The sequence below is a fragment of the Montipora foliosa genome, chromosome 2 (genome assembly GCF_036669935.1).
Source record: "Montipora foliosa isolate CH-2021 chromosome 2, ASM3666993v2, whole genome shotgun sequence".
Classification (NCBI taxonomy): domain Eukaryota; kingdom Metazoa; phylum Cnidaria; class Anthozoa; order Scleractinia; family Acroporidae; genus Montipora; species Montipora foliosa.
In genome coordinates this window covers 64,771,101-64,799,063 of record NC_090870.1, presented here as the reverse complement: position 1 = coordinate 64,799,063, position 27,963 = coordinate 64,771,101, and the positions used below count along the sequence as shown (strand labels likewise).

The 27,963-nt window shown below is 37.9% G+C and overlaps 1 protein-coding gene across 4 annotated transcripts; it reads right to left on the bottom strand.

Moving 5' to 3' along the window:
• Positions 1-76: 76 nt before the first annotated feature.
• LOC137985757 (uncharacterized) lies at positions 77-27,963 on the bottom strand. Of its 4 annotated transcripts, none has more exons than XM_068833349.1 (17): positions 27,875-27,963; positions 24,296-24,454; positions 17,583-18,456; positions 17,056-17,103; positions 15,004-15,156; positions 11,995-12,127; positions 11,824-11,909; positions 10,295-10,336; positions 9,501-9,610; positions 9,169-9,359; positions 7,843-8,148; positions 6,003-6,309; positions 5,616-5,778; positions 4,537-4,854; positions 3,286-3,335; positions 2,623-2,776; positions 77-2,501 (listed from the first exon to the last, which is right to left on the bottom strand). In XM_068833349.1, the coding sequence occupies exons 3-17, from the start codon at positions 18,387-18,389 to the stop codon at positions 2,067-2,069; spliced, it is 3,303 nt and encodes a 1,100-aa protein (XP_068689450.1). In that variant the 5' UTR covers positions 18,390-18,456; positions 24,296-24,454; positions 27,875-27,963; the 3' UTR covers positions 77-2,066. The 4 variants fall into 4 exon arrangements, with proteins under 4 accessions (XP_068689450.1, XP_068689451.1, XP_068689452.1 ...); XM_068833350.1 differs by lacking the exon at positions 27,875-27,963 and adding an exon at positions 27,037-27,171; XM_068833351.1 differs by lacking the exon at positions 27,875-27,963 and having other exon boundaries at positions 24,296-24,682.

Genomic DNA, 27,963 nt, shown 5'->3' with positions numbered 1-27,963 from the left:
TTCTTAGATGGGACACACAGAGGAGACTAAGGAAACTGGACTTTTAAAAGCACGGCACAGCACATCTCAACAACAGTCCATTTTACACTCGCCAACTTTATTAGCCTCATTTACTCGGAGTAACAGAATACAAATACTTGTACAATAAAATGTACTAATAGGACTAAATGTGAGCTAACCTTTTCCCACTGTGCTATTTCTAGCTGCTTTCATTAACTACCACGCTATAACCAAACAATTGTAATCACGCAACAATCCCAAAGCTTTACAGCCTCACGACTTTTAGTCGCTCCTTGAGTCTCCGTTTGATATCCCTCCTTCCCCAACGAACAAGTAAAAGCCACACACCTGTAACGCTATGACGAGTTGCAAAAATACACTTAAGCCATGTCGCAAATAAACGACATCAGACAAGCCATTTGCCGCTAACATTTTTATTGATCCACTTAAAACTGTAAAATTGCAATATTGTACATAATTCCTTTTAGCAATATTGAATCGGCTTTTTGCCTATAAATCGCCTCTTAGAAATTAACCAATCACTCACTCCCGAATCAGAGCGAGAAAATTCATATACGCCAGCCATTAGACCTGTTTGTTAAATATGTGTAAAACAAACTTCAAACACTTGAGGATGAACTATAAACACGCTCTGCAGTAGCTGGAGTCGCCTAAACAGAGATCCCCTTGGGCTATAAATTGGCCATTTCGACAGAAAGTGGAACAAATCATCACTGAAGTCGCTGTAATTGATAAAGCTGAAAATAATATTTAACAAATAAAAACCCTTATTATAAATATAAACCATCGACGCTTCACCAAGTAACAAAAGTTTCCATACTATGAGGAAATCACATCACGAACTAAAAACTACAACACAACACAGAAACAAATACTTTTACAAATGTTCAAACGAAGTCGGCCCACATAATATGACTGATTAAATCACCATTCTTTACCAAAGAAACCAAAAAAATTGTTTGACTTTATCGCTGACCTAGCCAAAAAATTTAACTTCACAATTTTATATTACAAACATCGCCGCCTTGGCTTAAGATAAAACTTGTTTTGTCCAAAGACGAAACGTATCCATTATTTTAATAGTACGACACGACAAATTGTCAACATGTGAAATCACTACAATTTTTTTCACCATTATACAACATCTATGGACACCACTTAAATTATGAGTTTGCTAATGATTCTTGAAAGAATAACTGATTTACTTCGGTCCGTTGAAGAGTTATAAATATTTCACAAGCAAAATTGAATATCATCATTGTTCCCTATTGCGCAATCATTCTACTATGTCACGCAAGGCTTCTGAAGCTTGCGTAACAAACGTGGCTGGAGCGCGAGAACACGATATGTTACTCAAAGATGAAAACGACGAAAAGTTCATCTTTTGAAAAAATTTCGTCAGAAACTAGGGCCTAGACACCTAAACAACTTTCGCTATCCACATCCCCGACACTGACACTTGGCGTCCGCCACATTTCCCTCTCTATTTTAAAAAATGTTTTTAAAGAAAAGTCACCGATCTAACCTGAAACATGTTTAAGATTCAGATTTCCAAAAAATGGTTGAATATCACAAAACCACGTTGATATTTTTGTTCCCAAAATAGGTCACGCTATGCGTAGCAATCCACAGGCTTTGACCTCCGTGAAGAAGTAATACACTAAACGCTCGGTGTATATCACTTAGTTTGATTGCTGTATTTCTATGTATAATCCAAACCCCTATTTTTTTTTTCTGTTTATGTTGGCCACTCTTCTGAAATTACACGACTTTTGCTTTAATTTTCCTAAAATAAAGAGCTAATACTTCAATTGAAACCCAGAACCACAAACGGGCGCTATACAAGTGCCGTTAACGATGTCCATGAACAGGAAAGGAAAAATAAAACCAGTTCGACTGGGGCCTAAACTAATTCTAAACACGACTTTTACAAGAAAGTTGCAATCAAACAATTGGTTTCATTCATATACGTCTCTAAGACACGCGCACTTACACAAATAATACTTCACACAAATCAATGATTAACAAACTGTAATGACATCACTTTACTCTTGCACACGTATGTCTCCACTGCAACCTGACGTCATCTGTGATGAATCTATGCCTTCGTCATTATTAGCCAATGAAGATGCACATGATCCACGAAAGCTGCCAAAACCGCTAAACGTATCTAACTCCCCTGAAACATCACTGCTTCCCTGGCTGCCGAAACCGATCCCCATGGGGGCCCCGCGGGAAATCACACTGGAATAGGGTTTCACAATGCACCTAGGATCAGGGAAGAGCCCTGCTTGTTGAGCATCATTTAAGGCTAGTTCCTCGGCAAGTATACGATCATCTCGCTCCTGTTTTTCTCTTTCCTGTTGCTGAAGCAGATTTCTACGTTCCTGAAGTAGACGCCTGTGTTCTTCCTTCTTTCGTTTCTTGATTTCTGCTTCAGTCTCCAAGCTGTCCATTCCTATGCCGCAATCTGGAATGTTCTGAAAACAAAGTAATAATAGAAAACGTTGAGATGGTGATTAACCATCAAAACCGACAAAAGAAGCAGGGACATTACTTTATGATGATTGTAAATCGCCTGAGTTTTGGAACGAAACTGACCTGCCCTCTCCTCCCCTGATCAATGCCTTGGTCTTTATTGTCCCGCGATCCTAACAATTCACTGCCGATTATTTCCGACGATTTGCTGTCATGTTGGAGTTTCTCCTGAAGAGCTCGCGCAAACTGCTCATCGTTTTTTATCTGCTCCTCTTTCCTAACAAACGAAAAACCCTCTTAAGTCCTTTGGCAATGAAACTAACAACATAATAATCGAGAGTGAGGTCGTTACAGCAAAATCTCAAACTGAGGCCTTGCCGCATTGACCGAGCGACAGCAAGGTCAATAAGCTTGGCCGAAGTTTGGGATTTCGCTGTAACGACCAAACGGTCGAGGTTATTCATTTGTTTATCATATGGCCAACAGAACGATTCTAAAGAAGACAAAACTAAATTGCATAATCCATAATCGGCCCGTGGGCATTACGGGAGAATTATTCCTAGCGCTACGCTGCTCTTAGCCAATCAGAGTGCGCGTTATATCGGCCAGAATCACTAGCCATATGATAAAAGATCATTACTACCCCGGAACGACATTTGGCGCCAGACGCACTTTGCCTTGTCGGATAGTACTATATTTCCTTATAACCCAACAATAGATTAAATAATATGATTTCATTTCCTGCACAATGTCCAAACAACACGTACAAGGGCATTTTGTTCATACCTCGACCACTCGTCGTAGTCTACACTATAGCGGGTCCAAAGCTTGCCCCTCTAAAAAATGGAGAGACAAGACACAAATTATTACTCGTTTGCATTATTTAAGATTCACATACAGTGGTAACATATCCAATCGCAGGTACAGGGTAACTGATGACAACTCGATACGATATACAAAAAAGCCTCGTAAAAGTTTTCATGAGAGTGTAACTGACCGAAAAGCAGTTTTCTGTATGAGATCCGCAATGGCTCGCCGTTTAAATGCTCAGGGATCGCACGCAACTATTATATCTACCGAATACAGCGATGGTCTCAGTGGCTGACAGTTTGGATAACTTCATCTACGGGATATCTCATAGACGAGGTAGCTGGCGGGATATTTTATCGCAGAATTATTGAAACACTCGTGAGTACGATTGTTTTGACCGCGAATGGGTTGCGACTGGCATGGGGACTAGTAGTTTTTCACTAGCGGCCAAAACACTACGAAGCAACCATCGATTTTATACTCCCGCGTGTTTCGATAATCCTGCAATAAAAATACTCTGCAATAAAAAAATGAGGTCTGTTTGGTCCGTGTATGTAACCACTCCAATAAAGAAAAGACTTGACCACGTAAGTAAGAAATGAATGAAGGGGGTAGTTTCTAAAGAAACTGTGGTGCTGCGTCGGTGGGGAAGTAGTATACAAAAATTTGGATTTGCTCTCCGTTGATAAAACGAAATTTTTGTACACGTAAGTAATAATTAGGGATTGGAAGAGTGCGTGTGTGCTTGTGTATGGGTATTTGTGCTGTAAGTATTGTTGGTATCGTTCCGTAAGTAGTGTAAGTACCGGTATTGTATTGTGTATTGTAATGGAATAGCGTAGGTATCGAATTGTAAGTAGTGCTAGTATCGTAGTGTAAATATCATACACTACCAAGCTTCAACATATCTTCCCAGTAGACTCATCTTGACAAAGTTGTGGGTAAATGCGACATTCCTACACTGTAACTATCAATACTGACTTCTCCGCTGGAAGAAGTCATCCAGGCTTTATGAAATGATGGTCCATTCGAAACCAAGACAAACAATACAAGACACAAGACAGACTAAACAGCCAATCAAGAAATACACTTGCAAGAAGCAGGAACCAGGAAGACACATTTTGTGTAAATTATCCTTGTAAGTATGATAGGACTCAAAAAGTAGTGCTCGTAATTAAACTCAATACAAGTGGTCTTACAAAGTTGTGTTTTTGTAAATAAGCGTACCTCGTTTCCACAATGAGGTGACCATATTGGTGCAGCATTGTTGATACCCGGGGGTGGTGGCAGAGTACTACTGTCCTCTAAGAATTTAAGGTTCACGTTGCTGAAGTCATTCTCGCTCCCATGTTGCCACCCCACAGGGGACTGTTGCCTCGGTGATAAACTGGAGTTTGATGATTGGCTAGCAGCAGGAGAGTGGCTGAGTGGGGAGCCACTGCTGACCCCGCTGCTGGCACTAGACAGTGTCGTGTCCTTCCTGTTAAGAACTCCAAAACTAAGGATGGGCTCATATTCAGTTGCTGTATCACTGTTTTCATTTCCCTGAAGAAAAGACATAACGTTTTATTGTAAGTAACAGTGATTTTCAAGAAATATAGAAACAGTTTCTCTTGGGTCAGCCTTGATGAAGACACTAGACATGAGTGTCAAAACATAGGGTCTTTGAATGACAACTTTTTAAGCTACCGGTACATTCAAATTTGATTCAAGCCAAAGTACTATCAAGCTATGTATGAATGTGTCTGTTATAACACAGGCATACTCAGGGGGAAAAAACTTCAGGGAGCTCCCAACAGAAGTCAAACCACTGATCTACTGGAGACCCCTCGACCCTAAGGTTTGCTACCAGGATTTGAGGTATGGCATTCTCACAACTGACAAGTGAGGTGTAGAAGGTGGTATTGCTGGGTTGGATGTCACCTCATGCTGGCCATGTTGGATGGAAGGAACAATAACCCCTTTCTCTGCTGGGAACGAAACTTTACTATTATACAAATTCTGTGAAAAGAAATAATTGTAAATTGTATTGCCATCCGACATAGCTGCTGTGTCACATGGGTGAAAACCAAGAAGTACAGTGTATGTTACATGTAAATCCCGAAAATTAATGAAGACAAGCTTTCTCAGGAATACTGTCAAAAAAATTCTGAGTTCTTCTTACAGGAGTCAAATTAGACCTGATTTCTGGTTTGGGGTGCAATATCACTGAGCTAGAAGAAAGTGAACAAAATGAAGAACAATAACAAAAAGTAATATATCATAAAAAATAACTAACTGACTTGATGCAGTATAAACATACTCACAGGTTCTTCAAATGGATCATTGCCTGGAATGTATGGCTTTCTTGATCCAAAGCGAGGATCGTGGTATTGTCTTGTGAAAGAGTAGCCCATGATAGTCTGTGGGACAGGTTCATAAGACACGGCAGCCCTGCCATATGGAACACTATAGTAATCAGGCTGAGCACTAAAAGGAAAAACAATTAAAAGAGCAGGTGAAAAATGTTTTCAGACAATAATAATACAGCCTATTATGATAAGAATGAAGCAAGTCAAAAGAAGAACAGGAGTCAAGCTTATCCAAGTTTGTACTGATATAGCAAAAAACATAAATGATTAACAGGTATTTTCCATTAGCGATAAAGTTGGATTTCAAAATACAAAAATGAAGTTTAAAGCAATATAGTCTACCTGCAATAACCAGTGGGATCTGATGGATAGCCAAATGATGATTGATCATAACGTGGATAGCCACTAGTTCCTGGTGGCTGTGATTGTAAGGGTGCCATATCTCTTCTTGGACGCATCGCCCTGCCATTGTACATAGAGTGATGGTGATCCACGTGTCCATTTGTCATTCCATTTAACCCATTCATTCCATTCAATCCATTCAATCCATTCATCCCATTCAGTCCGTTCATCCCACTGAGTCCATTCATTTTGGTCATTGCTTCATCCTGAATCGTCAAGGGTGAGTTGCAAGGTGGGGTCATAATTCCTGGCCAGAGAAACATTCATGATAGGACAAGTTTAGACATACTGTACAACACAAAGAAAACCAAGACAAGATGTACATGTACAAAATTCATGTTTTGTACATTGTATGTGCAAACCCTCTTGACAGTTTTTGTCAGTAGCTACCGTATTTACCCGTGTATAAGTCGACCCCCCATTTTTGAAGGCAAAATAAGCAATTTCTTAATTTCTTTGTTAAAATCATTATGTTACTGGGACACTAATCTTGTATTTTTCGATTTCTGGAAGTGTGGATACACAAAAAACTCAGGGCCTCATTAGCGCTTAATAGTTTTGTGGTTCAGCAGTTGTTGTACATGTATATGCGAGCATTTTGTCCTTGAGTTTCGAAAAAGTTCTCAGAAAATCGAACATGTAAACCTCAAACTAACCTGTTTCGTTGTTCAATGATAAAGAGCTTTAGAGGATAAGCACAACATCACGAAGCAGGAGTCAATCTTTGAAAATAACTTGCGAACAATGCGAAAATGTGCAAGGTTTAATTGCTCCTTCACTTATAATTTGTCACATGATAAACAAAACAAAACTCATAAACCAAACAATACGAAGTTTGCAAAAGCATTTAAATCAGCCAGGTTTGTATAAAGAATAAAAAACAATCATTACCAACCAACATTTTCACGCAACACGAGTGACGATGCTTGCACGCAAACACGAGGTATTGTGCCAGGTTACTAAGCTGTTGAACGATCGAGTTTATTTGAAGAAACAGAAATGCCTTTAATTTTAGAGCTTTCCGCCTTTGGAAAACGAAAATTTCCAGTGTCTATTTCATATTTGTGCTTGTGAGTATCTTCAACATTTAGATTTGGACAAATCCTTTTTCATTTCAACTGGAATTGCTTATATACATTCATTTTGAAGTCTTTTATCATTCTTTTGTCCACTGTGTTTGTTGTGCCCAAGACAACATTAATATGTCAATTTTGAATAAATTACTTAGCTGGAACTTTGCTCAAAATCTTTGACCCGTGTATAAGTCAAGGGCGATTTTTGGAGCTTCTTTTGAGGCCATAAAAGGTTGACTTATACATGGGTAAATATGGTAAATGAAGAAGGCAAATAAGGAATACAGGCAATTAGTGCTCTTCAATGTGCTATCAATAACTTGAAGTCAGCAGGGAACTCTCCTTTCTTCATTGTTGACTCCTTTGATAGTCTCTGCTTTTTTTTTTTCAGAGAACTTTAGACACTGCTTAAATTTCTTTGGTAGCTTAATGTGCCTTTTGCAGCTACTGATCACATGGTAAAAAAAACCACCATACTGGCGAGCAAATTGTTCACTGGGACATTTAAAACAAAGAATTCTCAAATTACATGTACTTGTTACATTGTACTTTGTTTTAGATGTCCCAGTATACAATTTGCTCAGTTTTTGTACCATATGATCTCCAGCAGCAAATGGGCCATTTTTTGATCTACGATATGCATTGAAACATTAAGTATACAAGTAGATCTTCATCATGGCCCATGTTATATTATTCTTTCATCTTACCAACTGTTCCATCCTTTCCTCGAGACACAACATTAGAATATGAATTGCCATGTGGTGTGGCTGATGGAGAATAGTATCCCTGAAAATATGTTGCCCTGTCACTTCCTGAAGATGGTGCATACGGTAACGGCACATGATCGTATTGCAAACGCGATCCACAGTATGCATCATTCTGGTACATGGGCTGTTGTGACTGTATGGAGACTTGCTTTATTCTCTGTGTTATCATCTGGATTTGTTCCTGGTTGTCCCTACGACTAACCTGAGGTGGGGCCCCATAACCAGATGAAAAGTGTGACATTTCACCTGAAACCAACAGCAAAATAAATTAACTTATGCGTGTTTATTGGTGCGCATGCACTCAGTTTAAAAATTCGATAAAGAACGGGGAAAAGCATGCATGTATAATAAAGTACTTCGCATAAACATTACCTATCTGAAGTTTAGTCAAGGAATGTTAATTTGCTTATGGTTGTCTGTAGATTTTGGTGCACATAGATGTTATGCACATGTCCCGTATTTACTCGTGTATAAGTCGACCCCCCATTTTCAAGATCAAAATTCAGATTTTCATCATTTCTGGTTAAAGAAATAAAATTCACACCAACAGAAATTTCCCAAAATGTCAATCTTTTCTTCCTGAGAATGCTAAGAAAACGCAAAGGTGTAATCGTACGCTGTGAAGGTTATCAAGATCATCACGATTTTAACCACATACGAGCTTGGGAGTAAATCGCATTGCATTTAACTAACTTTGATCTCGATGTTGAGTTTAAAAGGAGAATTAGATAAGAAGACCAAAGGAACGCTGAAGAGCTTTGAAAGATTGCTCGATGAAAACACCGCCATCTTGGAAAACCTGGTAACCAAACTACTAATTTGAGGAGTACTGGAAACTATGATGACTCCATGTGCTTTCCGTCAGGTCTTTGTGCATGACTTGTGTTTAAGTCGAGGGCGATTTTTTGGGCTGATTTTTCAGTCGTAAAAGGTCAACTTATACACAAGTAAATACGCTACCTTTTATGTACCTTACATGCACCAGGATCCCCGGAACTCAAGGCAAGTGTCCTAACCACTGGGCTGCACTTAAGTATGTAAGTCTATCTATCTAAATGACTGTTCAAGGATTTAATTGCTTAATTTTTTAACCTACATGTATAAAGTTCAGTGTAGCTGCAAACCCTTCAAGTTTAAAGCTGCCATCTTTTTCCACAGGGGGGCCTCAATCGGATACAAAATAGTATCATTTTTGGTAGGATTCGTTGAATGCCACGATTTTCACCGATCGCTGTGTCTTATGAAGACATTTTTAAACCATCATACCTGAAGAATAATGTGGCGAAGACCTCGCTGATCCATTAACAGCACTTGTAGGAGCCTGCGTGGCCGTTGGGCTATTTTCACAGCCATTTTCTATGGAGCCATGAGGTGAATATTGATCTGGACCTGCAACAGGTCCTGGTCCTCTGGGAATAGCTGTAGGGCGAGGTGCCCGTTGCCGTCTTTTGCTAAACCTGAAGATCAAAACAGCTCATTTTCAAAATAAGGTAAGTTAAAAGAAACCTGTGTATACATGTTTTACTTCATGACAAAAAGCATAGAGCTGAATTTCAGTAAGACAATTAGTAGGTACTACATGTAGTTACACAGCCTACCTCTCTAGTTCCTCCTCAGAGTGTGCAAAGGTGCAGTGAATTCCCCGTGGACATCCACCTCGTGAATGATCCCTACACATGTTTGTTTTAAATTTGTTGCCATTGTGAGGCTACACAAAGGAATAAAAGAACAAATACATGAACACATTAGATAACACTCTTTATAACCTGTTGACCACACAATCTACTGTACATACTAGCACAATTCCCAGCTGTTTGACTAAATGTCCACAGATGCATAGTTTCGTGAGGTGAAGATAACCAATCATATAAAATTTCTGGAATGATCTTCCACTTTCTATTCATTCAAAACCACAAAAAAAAAACTGTGCAAGAATTTTGTCTTCAAACATTATCTTTCTCAATAGTAAATGCTAGATTGACATACATGTAGTGGCTCCATCTGCCCATACTCTATATATACATGTATTTTATTTTGTGTGTGCATTTAATAAACTGTTTAACTTGTCATATATTTTTTCTTTGTCTTACATATACTGCGTTACGTTTCTTTGTATTTTTATTTTTCTCTTAGTATCCACGTAATTAAGAATCTTTTGCCCCTTTTCTTGCGCTCTTTTTCTCTTCCTCCATTTGTTTGTAATTCCCCAACTTTTATGAGAATTATGAGAATAAATGATAAAAAAAAAAACAATTAAAATCATACATGGGCACCTACTTCACAGTTCAAGATTAAAAGTGAAAAATTATCTCTGTACACTCAAACTACTCACCTTGAAATCAAATTGTATTTCATTGAACAGTAAGCAAAAAGATTGAAAAACAAAACACACCTGGGGTGGGTCACTTGAGCCCCTCATTCCCTTGCCATAAACCTGATAAGCAAAAAGACAGTAACCTTCTAAACAGAACTACTAAACCTCTTAAGTCTTTACTCCCTAAGGGGTGCACATTTGTTGCATAATAATAGTTCAAAGTTAGCCACTCAAGTTAAGGTTAGAGTTAAAATAGTTAGCTAGTCCATTCATGATCACTAAAACTGTTGGTTCTCTCTTTCAGGTTTCACATAATTTAACTCCTTAATAATCAAAAGGAAAAAATCTGCAATGGGTCATTTTCTACATAAGTTCACTCAGTCACTCTTTAAAAGATTGTTAGTTAGACTGCGCTCTTCAACTTGGGCTTACATTGACAAAAAGGCTGAAGTCAACAACACTTGGAAATGGCCTTTAATACTTATCACCAATGGGAAAAAAAACTGCAGTCTTGGGTAAATGGATTCAACTTTGACAGGCGAATGCTTAGATCTAGTACTCTAACCACATGAAACAAAAGAGCCTTCAAGCAGTTATATGAACACATGTACATGTATTTTGCCTCCCTAAATGTTCTTACACCAAAAAGGTGCCAGACAAAAATGTTACAGTACTGTGCAAAAGTAAGATGACAGTCTCTTTCGAGTTTCGATTCCGTAAAAACCGTAAAAACCCGCAGATAAGCCAAACCCTGAATTTAGCAGCTCAAATTTTGGAAAAAAAGTTCTTTGAAAAAAATCAAAGAAAACCAAAGTCGAGTCTTGAGAAGTCTTCTTCATCCACTGTTCATCAAAAGTAAACTCACTATTAACATTGAAATGAAAAATACTTCTCAGTCTTACTTACAATTTTAGCACTTCAACATAATGAACATTGTTTCTACCAACTTTGACATATGAATGATATTTTTTCTGGTATTTGTTGGCAGGAGTTTATTCATTCAACACAGTTTTTCCATAGATTTTTGCCTTACAACAAGAACGCAAACGGAACATTTGAAGCTGAGTAACCAGGCATTAGATTGGACACCCAAATGGATACCGGACACCAGAAGAACCGTGATGTTTTCAGAGTTTACACAAAGCGATAAGCTGCATGAAACATTGCCCAGTGTAACAGGGTCTTTATTATTTTGTTCATCAGTAGTTGGCACAAGACTATTTTGTTCCACAAATTTGCTATCAAAGTGCTAAACAGCGAAGAAACAGGGACCATACACCGCGGCTTAAAAAAACTGTTAAACGAAGATGGTGTAACACTTTTAGGGACGACAACTGTAAGCGCTGTAATATTAAAGCTTACTCTTACATGAACAACGGCTCTTTTAAGAGCCAACAAACTAACAAAAACAATGACCAGTAGTGCCATACTTTTCCATAAAAGTGTCAGTTAACAGAAATTGGCGTTGAAATTCACGACACCTTTTTTCAAATGTTCCTGCAGATAAGCTGCACCCTAGACTTCTAGCTTTGATTTTTGGAAAAAAGGTGCGGCTTTTTACAGTACTGTAAGTCAACCAGGGTCTATTAAAATGAAACTGCACCTACTTTTGAAAACTTCACCAGCCCATGAACAACTGAATGCACTGCTTTCATAGCATTCTCTAGTTCTTTCCACTCAGGACATGTTGCCTCTGTAAAAAATGCAAACATTCATGACAAAAATTGATGACATTGTTAACATTTCAGGCTCCACTCTAACCAAAACAGCATACAAACCTGGTGACGCATCAATCTGAGAGAGAAATTCAAACTGTTCCTTCATTTGGCACAAATCACCAGGGTCGCCAGACCTCTGAAGTGCAATCACCAACTCCTGGATGCTTTGAGAAAATGATTCAGGAGATTGCAGCTGAAATGCCCAAAAATGCCAATGAATAAGCAGGTCTTTTGCAAAAACCATTAGGTTCATGAATCAAGCAACTACACATACATGTACATGAAGTATTTTCAACTGAATTGAGAAGAACACTGACAATGCCTCGACAAGCTGATAATTACTGGGTTGCCAAACCCAGTCGGAATCCCGGTTTCATTTCGTGGGTTTTTTTGTTATTTTTTTCCGTGTCGGGAAAAGTCTTGCCTGTCACTCCCCTGCTAAGTGGTGTCTTTGTGCATAGAGTCTTCTGTGCGTATTTTGTTAGGTTTGAGGGGGCTGGGGTAATGCGTAGTTTGCTCTGCACAATTAACCTGTAATGGCGTCGAAAGTCATTGTAACGCGAATGGCTTTTTAGTACATTTTTAAAGAAAATATACCCACATGGAGCTCAGGAATGGAACGTCAAGACAGGCGGTGAAACATAAAGATCTGGAATCTTAAAAAAGCGACGAGCAATGGACTTCGACAGCGTGAATCTTTCGCCCGTCGAGCCGAAATCAAAATATGCTGTACTTCTAATATTTCGCCACGGTGGTGTTACGTACAACACTGAAACCAAATGGAAATTTCTCTGGTAACTTTCGGGTTCAACAAAGACAGAGAAGGAATCGAACACCACAAGTTGATCTGTGATCTCTGTTGTGTGTCTCACAGTGTTTACTGAAGTCGCATCTATTTAAAGTTTGCCTGTTTGTCTGGCAAGTAACATTCATTTTGTACTCAACTCTGCAAAGGTTAAAAAAAAATGGAAATGTGGCAGTGAAAAATTACTTGAATGAAAGCTTGTTGTCTCTTTTGTGGTTTATTATTTACGGTCAAGGTTCTTTCGAAAAGGGTTGAATGTGAACTGTCAGAAATTTATTTAATTGCGTATGCTTTGTGATTGTGTGTTTCGCTTGCACGCACGCAACTGAAATAGGAAGGGTTTCTTGCCTCTTATAGCAAATATGTTGCTTGTTTCAAGAAATGTTTCGGTGGAAAATATTTCAGTGAAATTTCCAGCTTTTGTAAATTTATCATGTTGTGTAATTTTCGAGCTTAGCAAATTTGCATACATGTGCTGAAATGTGATACGGGGAGAATTTTTGTGGTAACGCATAAGTCACGAAAATAAACAGGTCTCTTGGAAGCGTGCTTGAGTTTCAACAAAATGACCCCCAAAATCGGCAAAAGATTGTGACGCTGATGAATAATAAAGTAGCTGCTATTACCAAAACGATGGAATTACCTGGTGATAAATAACCTTGTCTTGGAGAGTAAATTTTTGATTTTCCAGAAACAATGGTCAACCTCTGAGAGTTGAATTTGCACATTTCTTGTCAAAATTTATAACAATCGAAAGAAAAAGAAAACTAACAAAAACAAAAACCCGGTAGCTTGGCATCATTTGATACAGATGCTTCACTGTTTCGCGAGTAAACATGCCGCGGTAACTTGATCACTGCGCCCGCTGAATTCGATGTGCGATTTACTCGGTGCAGCCAAACTTGTACAATTACAACAAAACAACTAAAATCTCCCAAACTGTTTTCCGCTGATGGTAACTTTTTATATTCGTGGTTCAAAATTAATGTTGTTTTCATGTCGTAGATTTTGTTACCGATGGCAAAATATTTTATGCTCGATCGACCGTCCTGAAACTTCCTTCTGCTCTTCTTAAAAATTGTGTATCCATATTTATTTACTTTTACTTCAATATTTGTTTTGCATAAAGCAAGCTAACAAAATCTGTATCTTGCTTGGTTCGCATTTGATAGCATTAAAATAGAATTTTCGGTCCTATGCTTCTGTTACTGAGTGGTATATTTCTTAGGTCGCTCAGCTTTCAACTTTTGTTTACAACCACACGTAAGCAATGCGTGTCAATTTTTTTTAAAGAGGACAGGAATTTCTTCTTTCTGACAAATGATTAGTTAATAGGCCGGTAGCCAAGTTTTTAACCTCAGAAAAGGATCTATTTCGTCGTACGAACGTGTGAGGACCTGTGAGCCAAAGAGCCTCTGCTGGTATGACTTCTGGTATGATCAAAAATAAGACACAAACAGCAGTGATAAACATATTGAACTTGTTCATTTTAACTATGACTTGACGTTTCGTATGTGCTCTACATACATTTTCAAAAGTAACCGTTGAAATTTAAAACAGCTATTTATATATAACAAAGCGGATGAGGGGACTGGAACCTAGATTAAGCAAATACTTAACAGTAAAATATATAATAATAATAATTATAATATTAATAAAAACAGAAAAGATTAATAAAGCATCAGCATTTCACTTCCGACGTTGACGTTGAAAGCTGGCTCAAGTTCTTGAATAAAGAAGGTCTCTTTTATTTTACAATGATAGTCAGTTTTGCCCTTCGCTAAAATATCAAAATGATCCCACTTGATGTTATGTCCAGTGGCCTTGACGTGGTCAGCAATGGCTGAAGTATTGTCATTTTTAGCTAGGGCCTTAAAATGTTCGGTTTTTCTGTCGTGAAGCCGCCGTTTAGTTTTACCGATGTAAAAACCATTACAATCCCAACAATTTGCTCTGTAAATAACTCTGGATTGTTGTGAACGATTAATACGGTCCTTGTAAGGAAAGAAAGATTTTATACATCGAGTGGTATGACTTCTGGTATGACTTCTGAGTGACCCCCCCCCCCCCCCCAAACTTGAAAAAAATGCGTGGAACGCTGCACGTACCACAGGCAACCCAGTGTACCCTCACGGAGGGTCTAGTTATATTAAATTCCATCGAAAGCTGATAAACCTTTTTTATTTTTACTTCAAAAATGCCACTGGAATACTGATAATGACGATGCTGGCAATACCACTGATGAAAACTAATTGGTAACACACCTTGTCAATAATAGACTGCATGTGCGACTTATGATCAAGATCTCCGTAGAGAAGTGAGGACCACTGATCAGGGAGAATACGCAGTCCTGCTTCAGTTGCAATTTGAACAATCTGTGCATCATGCTCCTTTCTCAGTGCATCGTAAGTGCGAAACTGCCAACAAACATTAACATTACATTGTTATCAGAGTTTTTAAGCATGTCAATAAAAAATTATACATTTATTTATTTATTTTGTCAATAAATCCTAGTACAGTGTAACTTCAATTTAACAAACCTCTATATAACAAAGTCCTTGATACAACAAACAGGGCTTCTGATAGGATGCGGAAAAAAATTAAAGATTATGCGGAAATTTTTGGCCATATTATGCGTAAACATGCAATGATTATGCGGAAATTACACCGGATTATGCGGAAATTTAAACATTTATAGAACTAATAATTAGGCCCGTCCAATGTATTTACATGCTTATGGTAAATCAGGACTCGAATTTGCGACTAATACAGTCGCTTTTTCCCTTTGCGATTAAGATATCTGGCCGAGTCACCAATTTGCGACCAGCATTCACCGTTAAAATAAAAGGGTTGGTAATCGGCATTTTGCCGAAACTTTTGCTAAAAGAAATAAAGCGATAAAAAAAAATATTTTGTTTCTTGTCATGAATTTTGTTTCAATTTGGAGATATGGAGCAAAATTGTGATGTGGTTGAACCACGATCCATTCCCTCGATCATTCACCATTTTCAGCGGTTTTTTACACATACGTACTGCAGGCTCTGTTTTGTACAACTTCATCGCAATGATTGTCCCTACTTTACCAGAGTACGTTACAACTGATGCAATTTAATTTCCTACTATAACTTGCGGCTAAATTTTCATACCTTGTATCTTTTTAAAAAATTTAGAGCCTAGGGTATGTTATGAAATCGGTTTAACTAGAGTCCAGTGGAAACTGCTTACGAACTTTCATCTTGCGAATGAAATGGCGTGTTTTCTTTAATGTTCAGGAAAATAAGCGTTTCAAAATAGTCAATCTCTTTGGCTTTTGTGTTTGTGAGGATGGTACGCAGCTGCTTTATCACTAATATCAGGCATTTCTTCTGTTTTATGCAGAAAATATATTAAAATTATGCAGAGGATGCGGATTTTAGGGAATTATGCGGATGCGCATCGCCGCATCCTGTCAGATGCCATGAACAAAGTACAGCTGTATACCCCTTATCCCAGCCAAGCTTACAGTAAATAATGAAACAGAAACTCGATAGAAGGAAACCCATGTAACAAACTCCTCATTATAACTAACACAATTTGGAGACTCAACTGTGACATCTACCTCAATAAAACAAATAAATATAAAATAGACCAACAATGATCCTGTAACATTATACACTATCAGTACAAAGGAAATCTACACAATTATCCATTTTATCCATCATCTGAAGTAGTTTAGATTTTTTAAGTTCTGTTATAAATTATAAGTAGACTGGAGCGTGTATTCTGAGAAAGCCTTAACTATCATTACCGTTCAGTTTACAAGTAATGCAGCTTTGTGCCTGCAGTGTATACTGTAGCCACAGAACTTAACAAATCGCAACATTATTGTTACAGTTAGTAAATTGTTCAAAGCTGGGTATAAAACAGAGGAACGTAGCCTCTTCCAAAAAAAATTATACCTCAATGTAACAAACATTTCTGTTGTTGTTCTAAAAATTCATTAAATTGATACAATCATGTATGTCAAATCTCGATGAAACAACTCATTTCCACAGTCTGTTGGCACTTTGTTAACCCTTTCCCCCTTGAGAGCAACACTTACAGATTTTAGTCTGTCTAATGCCAGACAATTTTACTCCTCCATGGGGGCCTCTTCAGGGGTAAAAGGGTTAAATCTAGTTTCACTGTAACATGGAAAAATACTTTATGAAGGTATTGACCAAGACACCCAGCTCTACGCGAACAAAATAAATGTATAAAACTATCACTTGCATTTCTCTGTCCAGGTGGAGACAAGACCTTTAACAATTTATCATTTTTCCTTAAGAGTTTGTTACCTGTTCTTTAAGCTGCATCAAAGATGATTCATTGTTCTTTTTTTCCACCTACAAAATATCAACAGTCTGGATATCACAACCAGAGGTACATATTGCCAAATATGCAACAATTTTCAATTAGTCAAAGCTGCTTCAAATTCAAATACTGCAAAGAGAAGAAAATCAAGTTCTAAGTGGTTCTTAACTTGTTAGGATGTGTGGATACAAGTGAATGTTTGGGAATGGACAGTTTGTTTTGGTAACAGACAATTTTTTTCCAACAAGATGTACCAGTGCACACTTTCAAATTATTTAGGGCAGAAATGTCTGTATCGTCTATGCCTAAACAAAATAAGTTAAGGCTACACAGTGTAGTCTACAGTAAACTTCAGGTGGAATAAAGAGCACTTGTAAGATATTCCAAGGGTGGTCACCCATCCAGGTATTAACCCCATCCAATAGGACTTAACTTCGGTGGACAAACAGGAAATGGTATTTTTCTTTGGGCAAACTGTACACTACAGTCAAAAGAACCTGCCCAAACCTACCTTAAAACAGGATGCCCTGTAAAGTAACTGCACTACATGGCCAATGCTTGTTTTTGAAGCTTGTGGAAATTGTGATTCAAGCTTCTGAACCACAAACAGAACCAAAACTTTCCTAGACAGTGCTTCACCCCCCTCAAGTGCCAACAAAATAAGTTTCAATGCCTCCTCCTGCATTGCCGGTCCTAAAAATTGACAACCACGATTGCGCACAGCAGCCCACAAATTTCCAGACAGTTGTTGTTGATTTTGGTGCAATAAAATAAGCTCAGTAACAGTCCTTTCCCCAAGGCTCCGAGCAGCACGCATAGCCCTGGTTCGTCCATCAGCTTCCGCCAGTTGACAGTTTACTAAGGTGACCAGCTTACGTTGCATAGGCCTTGTAAGCACACTATTGCCATTTCCATTGAGACCACCATTACAGGTATTTCCATTGCCAGTACCATTAACAATTCCATTGCTAGAACCAGCTACTGGTTGCAAAAACATTGCAAGGTCTTCAATAGAATGTTTGGCAGCTTTATACTGAGAGGCATTGTGCTGAATGCTTCCTATGTCAGGAAGCACATCATCTGGGATTTGGACTCCAACTAACTGAAGGAGAGCATAGTTATAAGGAAGCTTTGAGATATCAGTTTCAACAATAGCCTGGTCAAATGGACACTGTGTTTTCGGCAGCTTTGATAAACAAGAAACACACATAGTATGACCACATCCCAAGCTGATTGGTTGTCGGCTGAGGTCATCAAAGTCATTGGTACATATCGGACATTGAAGAAACTCTGTCCACTGTGGTGTTTGAATCGGCATAATTGGTTTCAGCAGGTTATTCTTTGTTGCAAATTAATAATTACTGATGCTCAATACCATTGGTATCCTAAGGAAACAAATCAAAATTTGAGTGACTATTAAAAAAGCACTGAAGCAAGTAACTCAAAAACACTGAACATAAGTATAACTTTTGAGCTCAGAAAAATTAAAACAGGCTTGCGAAATGCTAGCTTTTCTTTTAGAAAAGGTTCCGATAAGAGGACACATGCATAGAGAAAAATGGATTTTAATCAACCATAAAAAATGTGTTTTGTTTACTACCCCAACCATTGCAAGAACCGAAGATCTTACTATGCCTTTCAGTAAATGCATACTGTAAGAGAAACCAAAAGCATAAAGTGTAACATAAAAAGAATAAACAAAGACACACTCTTGCATTAAATTTCCCCCTTTATTTCAATTCAAGAGTGTGCCATAGAAACCCTGGGATTCCAAAATACCGTAAACACCCCCAGATGAGCCACATTTTTTTGCCAAAAATTGTCGCTTGAAATCGGGGGTGCAGCTAATCTGTGGGAACATTTGAAATAGGTGTCATGAATTTTAACACCAATTTCAACAGCAAACCTGTTTGCAGTGTCCTGTAACTTAACAGTAATCGATCCTCCATGGGCAAGAAAATACCACGCTACTCTTGAGTATTCGCGACGGCCCACTGTTTCTTCGCTGTGTAGCACTTTGATAGCAACTTTTTTGAAGAAATAGTCCTGTGTCAACTACTGACGAACAAAATAATAAAGGCCCTGTTACATGCAGCTTATCGACTTGTGTAACACTTCGAAGTATTTTCCGTTTCAATGTTAATAGTGAGTTTACATTCCATGAACAGTGGATGATGAAGGAGACTTCTCAAGATTCGACTTTGGATTTCTTTTGATTTCTTTCAAAAACCTTTTTTCCAAAATTTGAGCTGCTAAATTCAGGGTGCTGCTTATCTGCAGGTTTTTACGGTATCTTGTTAAATTCAAAACACTGACTTGCTTGGCCTTGGAGGGAATGTAAACGTAATTATGACAAAGCACTTTTACTTTTCAGTATTCACAATGCTAATGATACTTGCCATTATTATGATCCTGTTCTCAATAAACATAACATTTGAGAAAAGGTAGGCATTTTTAACTTAAGCCTGTAACTCAGGTGACTGAGCCACTCTTTTACATATTTTTACTACTTTCAGAATATACAATACTGTAGCACTACTATTGCTAATTATCAAAGTACTGGATAAACTAAAAAAATATAGCAATATAAAAACATATAGATATAGAAATATAGAAAAAGAGAAAAGTAGGCATTTTTGAAAGTGAAAGTTCTTCATAATAACTTGCCTAAGCATGTTTCCAGGAAAAACAGCTTTTGGTTGCATATTACGTCACATGAGGTTCATGCAACCACTAGAGACTATTGATGCCACTTATGTGTACCACAATTCCCAGGCCTGCTTAAAAGAATGTTCCAGAACTGTTAACTTAAAACTTAACCTTTTTTATTTCACTAAAATTTAATTATTATATTAGCTAGTATTCATCTTGCATGAAAAACTCTTACCAATACATTCTACATTCCACAGGATTTCAGCTCTGCCTTTCATTAAATTCAAGTAAATTATATTTCTTGTGACCCTGTCGCCTCATCTCTAGAAATAGCCTTTCCTGCTTACTGTTCCAAGTCAAGATTTCGACAAGACTTGAAGCCACTAAATGTCATTTTAGCACCATGGTTGTTCCATTTTAGCTCTCACAATTGCAAAAAAGATGCACTTTACATTTAACTAAGATCCCTAGATCGTCAAGCTTACATTCTGTTCAAGTTTCCATTCCTATCAATTCGAAAAACAACACTACAAAGAACTTCCTGTTTACAAAATTGCATTGCCAAATGCTGCAGAAAAGAATTTTACCGATGATTTACGTTGTCACAGCAAAACCTTTCATGTCTTGCACAGAATCAATTCAACAGTAATCAAACTGAAAGCATTTTTGATACAAAACGAAAACATTGTGAAAAGTCCTATTAAAGTCATGGTAGCATTTCTGAGAAAGCTGAAGGAATGAACTTTCAAAATAAAAACATCACACAAAAATTAAAAACGTTTATTCCAACAAGTACTACCTGAAAGTGGAAGAGGACAGAGATGCTATAAATGTGCATCTTCATTTTAATGCATCACCAACAAACAAGTGAACCATTGTTTTCAAAACGTTAGTCTGAGCTATATTCAAATTTCTTCAGAAATAAACTGTACCTAATACTTTTATAGTTGTTTTGGATTCTTCAATGAAGTCGATGCCGAACTTGTTGTCCGTAAATTGTTCACTAGTTATGGAGTTAAAAACAAGATTTGCTAAAAGTTCGCTTCATTCTTTTTCATAACAATACAATCTACATTGATGGTATGGGAAACAACAAAAATTCGCGATAAAGTCATGTCATGTGGTATTCACAAAGTCAGTGGAGGTCGCAAAATCGTCACTTTTAATAACCTTTTCTCTCCTGCAATATACGAAAATGGGTCATTGGAATATTGAAAAAGTTGAAAGAGGAAAAACACTTTCAGAAATATTACTACTACAACATCTTGGCGACTGTTACGTAAACCGTAATTAATATGAAATTTCGTTTGTAGCGATATTACGGCCTTTAACATGATGAATTACATGTATTATTACCGAACTTCACTAGAATTCCAAATTGCCGATTGCCTTGACGATTACACATAAAACTTCTCCATGGACCTGATCTTTGTTCCATCGTTTCTTAAACAAGCCATTTCGTGATCCCAGCTGGAATTTACATTCACAGCCAAAGAATCGAGACTTCCTGTAGCAAAATATTGAAACTTTCTCTAAGATTGACTAATAGTGATAACACCAACATCAAAAAAATCGTTGCACTAGTTAGTCTACATATATATAGATGCAAAATTCTGTCCAATTTACCGAGATGCAAAACAAACACTAGAAAAATACTGCGAGGCTTTCAAATTCTTTGGGTGTTCAGAATAGGTCATGCGAATTCGCAAATGCTAAACAAAGCTCAATATATGATCAATCATTCGTACTGTGGATTATCCCGAAATCATAAATCAAACATATGGATAACACAAGCACTTTCAAAGCATTTATCTTCAAAGCCGACTCTTTTTTTCCTTTTAAAACCAATGTGTACGAGAAGCAACATATCTGCAACAGTTGACAAGCCCAAACAAGGAACCAGAACACAAGTTACGCACGAGAAAGCAACATGATTTGAATGTCACCGCAATGAAATTTAATTCAACGATTTCTATTAAAATTCATCGAAAAAAGATTGAATTTACAGTCTCTGGAACATCAGTGGGATACAAAAACACTACACAGTTGATGAAAACAACTAATCCCTTAAAACACGAACAATGCAACACAAATAACAGGTTTCTGCTCGTTCCAAAGACTGCAAAGATAATCTTGATCAATAACGCTGCGCGCAATCATTAACTCACCTTTAAGAAGTAAAAAATTGCATCCAACACTGGAGAATACTTTTCTGCACAAATAAATGCCTTTAGAATTAACTAGGCTTTTCAAGAAAGCAGCAAAATAGCGCTTGTGCGATGGCTTGTCCTTGAAAGCTAAGGAAGTCCAGTTTCGTTTCCACAAGGAAAGAGGAATTTAAGCGTTTGACACACAAAAGATGTCGTTATCGAGTCGTTGAACACTCCCAAAGGAAGTATGATGAAATTTTCAACTCCAGAAAATGAGCTGAGCTCTTTGCATTTGAAAATCTCTTCTCGAGTCGACGTATTTAGCGGCGATACTCGTGAGTCTCGTCAGTTTCATGATCAATGTATATACGCCATGACCGGATAAAGCAACTGACGGTATCTCCCCCAGGGGATAACGTCACCCTACTCTGGGCATGCGTAGTCTCCTCGCCGGAAGCAAAATTCCTCAATCTCCAATTTCATTGGTTTATTTTGACGTAACAAAAAGATAGACTCACCCCCTCTCTGGGAGAGTAAAAATAAACAACTTTTTGTTTTCATTCATGTTGGCCCTAATAAAGGTTATGTACTAGGCGTTTCTGTCAAACGTAACTCCTGCGTGAGAAGATTGTGGCTGCAATTAGTCTCTCCCTGGACTTTGTGAAGGTGAATTGCGTACAAATTAATTCTGTCTGAGGACAAGCCCAGACATATCTTTTGTTTACTCATCGGCCGTGGTTAGCAAACCGTTTCCTATGTCAATAACTGCCTTATGCTTTTTTCAATCACAAGTCGCAAATCGTAGATCTATGTCCGTGTTGTACATTAAGAATTATATTATGACACACGTTTAAACTAATGGAATTTATAGAAAACATATTAGGGAAATTAAATCCAACCTTGAAGGTCATCAGTAAATAGAATAATCGAGCATAAAATTGTGATATTTGCAATAAGATATACCCGCGATGAAGATTTAATAATGACGAGAAATTATAAGAAAATCACTGCCCTTACATAATGAGTATTTTTGCTCAAAGTCCTTTCAGTCACTTCTTTGCGCAACGAAAATTCTTTGCATGCAGTATATATGTCAACAGAACAGCATTGTTTTGCCCACGACACCACCTCCTTTCCCAAAGTAATTCAAAAGATGCGGTAAAGCGGGCTGGACAGTTTAAACGGAATAAATGGCGGCCGTCGCTTTGCGTTCTGTTGCAACGCTGCTAAACAAATTGGAAATGAAGAGAGATCAAGCAAACACGTGAAAACAGGATACGAGACAAGGGCAAGTTCGTTAAGTTTGACCAGTTTGTTCACATTCTCCCGTTGCTGCGACGTTGCTGTACTTTGGCTTGTGTGGTTATTTCCAAGAGAAAATAGCACAAGCTCCAGCATAACACAGATGAAACCTTAATTCCCTTTTTTTTTTGCTTGTATCGCTTCAATTTTACTCATGCTCTTGTAAAGATCAGCATCCTAAGTGTAGACAGATCTTCATCAAATTTATGGGTATCATGTTCGGTTTTAGCAGGTCTTTTAATGATGGCGAAGTATTGAAAAGTTATTCCTGAATCCGGCGAACAATCAAGAACATTCCCTAGCCAAGAGAGTTGCCCTAGCTAAATATAATGCTTAGCAATTCGTTAGAAATAATCGGGTGGAAGCAATTAGAGCCCACGCAAAAATCCTCGAGACCCCGAAACAATGGAAAACAACTTCCGCTGGGCTTAATAAAGGCACGGCTTACATGATACTCCTTTAGCTTCGATGCGTATTACTTTCTTTTATCCCCGAGCCACCCAGAATTGTGACTTTGTGTTAACAGGTCTTTACAGGTAGCAAAACTGTACAAAAAATCGAGCCTTTTTTTTCAATTTTATCTGTCAAGTTGTATAACTCGCTGTAATTTGAGAACCAAATAAAAATCTCTAGACAGGACCGCTACTGCACTGGTTTTTCGAACAAAGGAAAATGTTATTGCAAAGTGAAGATTATTTTTAGAATGTACAAGCAACAGGTGTCCACGCAAAATATAAAAGGGTACATAAGGCATGAAAAATAAGCCTCAAATTATTGAAAAATGCATGGGTGGATAATGTTACGTCTGGAAAAATTATTATACAGCATTTGGAGGAAACCCAAAGATGGAGAAATATTTGCAAGGCTCGACTAACTCAATTCCGTGAAGATCAGAGGCAATTTTTTTTAATTTAACACAACAGATATTTCATTGTTTGGGAACTTATTAACAGTCTTCGACTAAGAGAGTTCAAGCGTATTGTAATTCCACTTTCGCTCGCAATTCTCGGCGATAATCATCTTATTATAAGATAACCAATTTAACATCCAAACAGAAATTGTCCTACTCTTTGAGCAAGAAATTAAATTATACACTCTTTTTTCGCCCTTTCATACTAACCTTCTCGGTTTCCTGCAAGTAAAGCCCATGAACCTTGAATATGAATACTGGTCCTTTTACCGATCCATGCACTGATATACGAGTCAGTTCCCTGAGCTGTGCACGCTGAAAGCTTTTGGAGACCAGCTAAATCTTATGCCAAGCACACCCTGGCCGTTTCTGAGAACAACAAAAAAACAGTTATAAAAAACAATTACGCCATATAACTTGGGCAGTCCATCGACTGGTTCCTTTGTCCCCAAGTGCTCCTGGTTTAGGGAGTGGTCATATGTTTACAACCAGTAGTCATATCACGTCAAATTATAGACTTCAGGTGAGGCTAAGGGTTTGTTTTGGTAACTCGATTAACCTCCAAACACATGCATCAGAAATATTATGGGAAAAACTGAAGGATTAAAAACAACAAACAACAAGTTGACAGCTGTCGAGACTGCAATGATTTTGGTTTATGGGTATTGTGGGTATTGGTTTACAACACAAAAGTAATAATCACTTTACCCCCCCACCCCTCAACACGAAAAACTCCGCCTCCTCTTACTTTATTTTTTTAAGGCTTTGGTGCCAAAACGAGAGCAACAGGTGTGATCTAGACGGGTATTTAGAAAGACATGGCACCTTACGAATTCCATACACCAACTCAACGGTCGATCTTCACATTTTAACCTGGAGGGAGGACTCCCATACAAAAAGGGGAGGGATGCTTGTCGTCTCTTTTAGCGGTGTAAATTTCGGATTTTGGTCTCACTTAGGGTGTTCTGAGCAAAATGCAATCATATATAGCCGTGAAGGTCTCCTTTAGTGTTGCACGCGAAGAGATAAAAAAGTGAAAATTAAGCTATTATATTTGTTCACGTAGATGAAAGTATTAGATGATAATGTCTTTGCCATCATTGAAAAAGTCACTGTATTTTTTATTTATCTCTGCCTTAATATGATCTCTTTAGGGGTCAAAAAAGCCTGGGCCATGCCTAAATTGGTCTTCTTTAGGGGTTTAATTTAAAAGTTCCGATGAGCATCCCTCCCCTTCTATATGGGAGTTTCCCACTCCCCCGGGCATTTTACATCCACGGGAGCAAAAAATACAACAAATCCGCAAAATTGTAAACGCTCGTCTTGAATTTCACTTTCAGGAAGAGCAGTCCTCTTTGCAATATAACCGACAATGGACAGCGGACCAACGTCTTTTTGTTATTAGCATTATACTTTCTTTGTTTTTTTTTAATTTAGTTTTTTTTTTACCTTAACGGCTTTTTCGAGAACGAAATTTTTGTTATTCATACTCCATTGATGACATATCTTTTTTTACATATTAAAAGTAAAATGAAAAAGCAAATTAACTTGGCTTTGCTTTCGTCAGCAAACCTGTCTGTCTCAATAGCAAAAACGGACATTGCGATCAAACGTTGGAGGCTACGAACGGTCTTTACAACGGACAACCAAAGCTCTTTCATCGATATTTTGTGCATCTACTCAACGGGATGGCAAATTGCCACAATAGCAGCAATAAGTGGAACAGAACAGGTAGCCTTTAAAGCATGAACATCAACATGTACATTCTCATGACCGGCTCTCTTTGCATTCTTATTGCGTCACTGGCGTGTTTCTTGGAAGTCAAGTCATTTAAAACTATTTGAGAGGCACTATTTATCTCATTCAAAATGTAAACGTGAATATTGTAAAACATACACATTCGCAGCACCATTCTTCTCTCCTAAAGTGACGCCCATCGAATTAACCAGCTACCAGCTGGCTTAATAACTCATTTGATAGAGCAAGGGCAGCGCAATATCACGCAGTCATGGGTTCCTTTCATGCGTCATTTAATAAGCCAGTTCGGAGTTTCAAAAAAACACATGCGCGCGTCGGGATAAAAACACATATTGTTTGCAGAAATTTGCATTAAAATCTTTTGTGTTTTCAGTATATGCTTGATTTTATCCCGATGCGCGCACGTGTTTTTTTTTTTAACTCCGAACTGGCTTATAATTCGTCATATATAAGCTCAGTCTTTGAAGCAGCATTGAAATAAATTGCCCCAAGTCGTCCAGACGCATTATGCGTCTCTCGTGTAAAAAAACGGCCATCGAAAACTTTAGCCTGAAAGTAGGGTTCTATCAAAATTTAAAAAGAAACTTTACTACAATTTTGGCTCTAATTTTGCGTTTTAACTACTCTGCAAATCTCGATTAACTTTTCAAAAGGCGAAAGAAAAAGTTAGGATAAGATACTTTTGTCCTTTTATGACAAATAGTAACCTACCGTAGTTACTTTTTGCCGTTTAGGTCGCACGCCGTCGCAAAACGAGGGCAAGTATGACCAAGTATACGATTGGCTTAATCATGAATGTTCAGCTAGCGAAATCAGTTTACTTAATTTTCCTTTGAAAGCATTTATCGGTAACTGATAACTTCCTGAAGTACACACTCTATGGCTTTACTGTGAACTACGATATTCTTTCTCTTATTCATGGTTTTCCATCGATTTTCTAATGTTTGGCATCGTTCGTACTTTGCAGAAAACTGGACTGTCAGCCGGTGGTTCGAAATCATTTGAAGAAAGAGAAATTAAGACTGATTCAATAATGAGTGGTCTTATTGCAGAATATGTCGCATGCACGCGTTATTTTATCTCCATAAAATCCAAGTAACGGATCCCGGAATGTGTTAGCATTATAAGACATCCATGCAATCACATTCAGACCATGAGCTCCTTGTCTTGATTTTAGGTTTTTATCAACTCACCGAGTCTACAGAAATCATGATAGCCTCTGCTTGGTCTTCAAAATTGTTCCTACCTATCCAGCTATACAATTTAACGCCTTTTTAAAAGGGGGCGGGGGGAAAAGCGGCCACTCTTGATTGGAAATACTCTGAGAGGATCTTTCGCTAAAAAAACACCTGTCAGCACGTTTTGAGATCGTCGGTTGTCTACATTGTTGTGTAACACTGTTTTGCCTTGTTATGAAACAATTATTAATTCAACTGTCTCAGAGCGTGTAGCACGCATGTAGCATGACATGTATTCAACATTTTTTGTAAAAGAACGTTGTATTAAGGTTGTTTCATCTAAATTAAAACACACTGGATTCCGCCTTTTTCAACATTTTCGACCGTGAAAACAAGCTTGTCACAATGTATTTTTAAATCACTTACTTAATTGTTGTGTACGCTTTTGTGAAGACGTCCTTGAACTTTCAATAAGCTGAAGCATACATTAGTACTACTACAGGTAGTCAGTCAACTTCGACAGGGTTCCTTTGGCATTAATTTCATGAAAATATAAGTTACCAGCTAACTGCTTCGCTGGAGGGTATATATATCTCATCCACTCCTCGACGCTGTCATAAAATAATACACTTTCTTGTCCTTTACAAATTAACAATATTAATGAGCCAAAAAGAGAGCACACGCAAGGCCGGATTATGCTGAAGCTCAAAGTTCGTGTAAATTTCGCCAAAACTCTTTTGCGCATGACGGCCAGTCACTATATGAAGATATGGTAGTCCGTGTAAAAATTGCATCTTATATACAGAGAGACAGAGACTCTTTAGCTACGAAACCATGAAAAATCACCACTTACCTTATCTCTTACTGAAGATTGTCTTTGTATTCTGGAGAAAACCACAAAAACCTGCGGCGAATTCTTCTGAGCTTGACTGAACGAGGTAT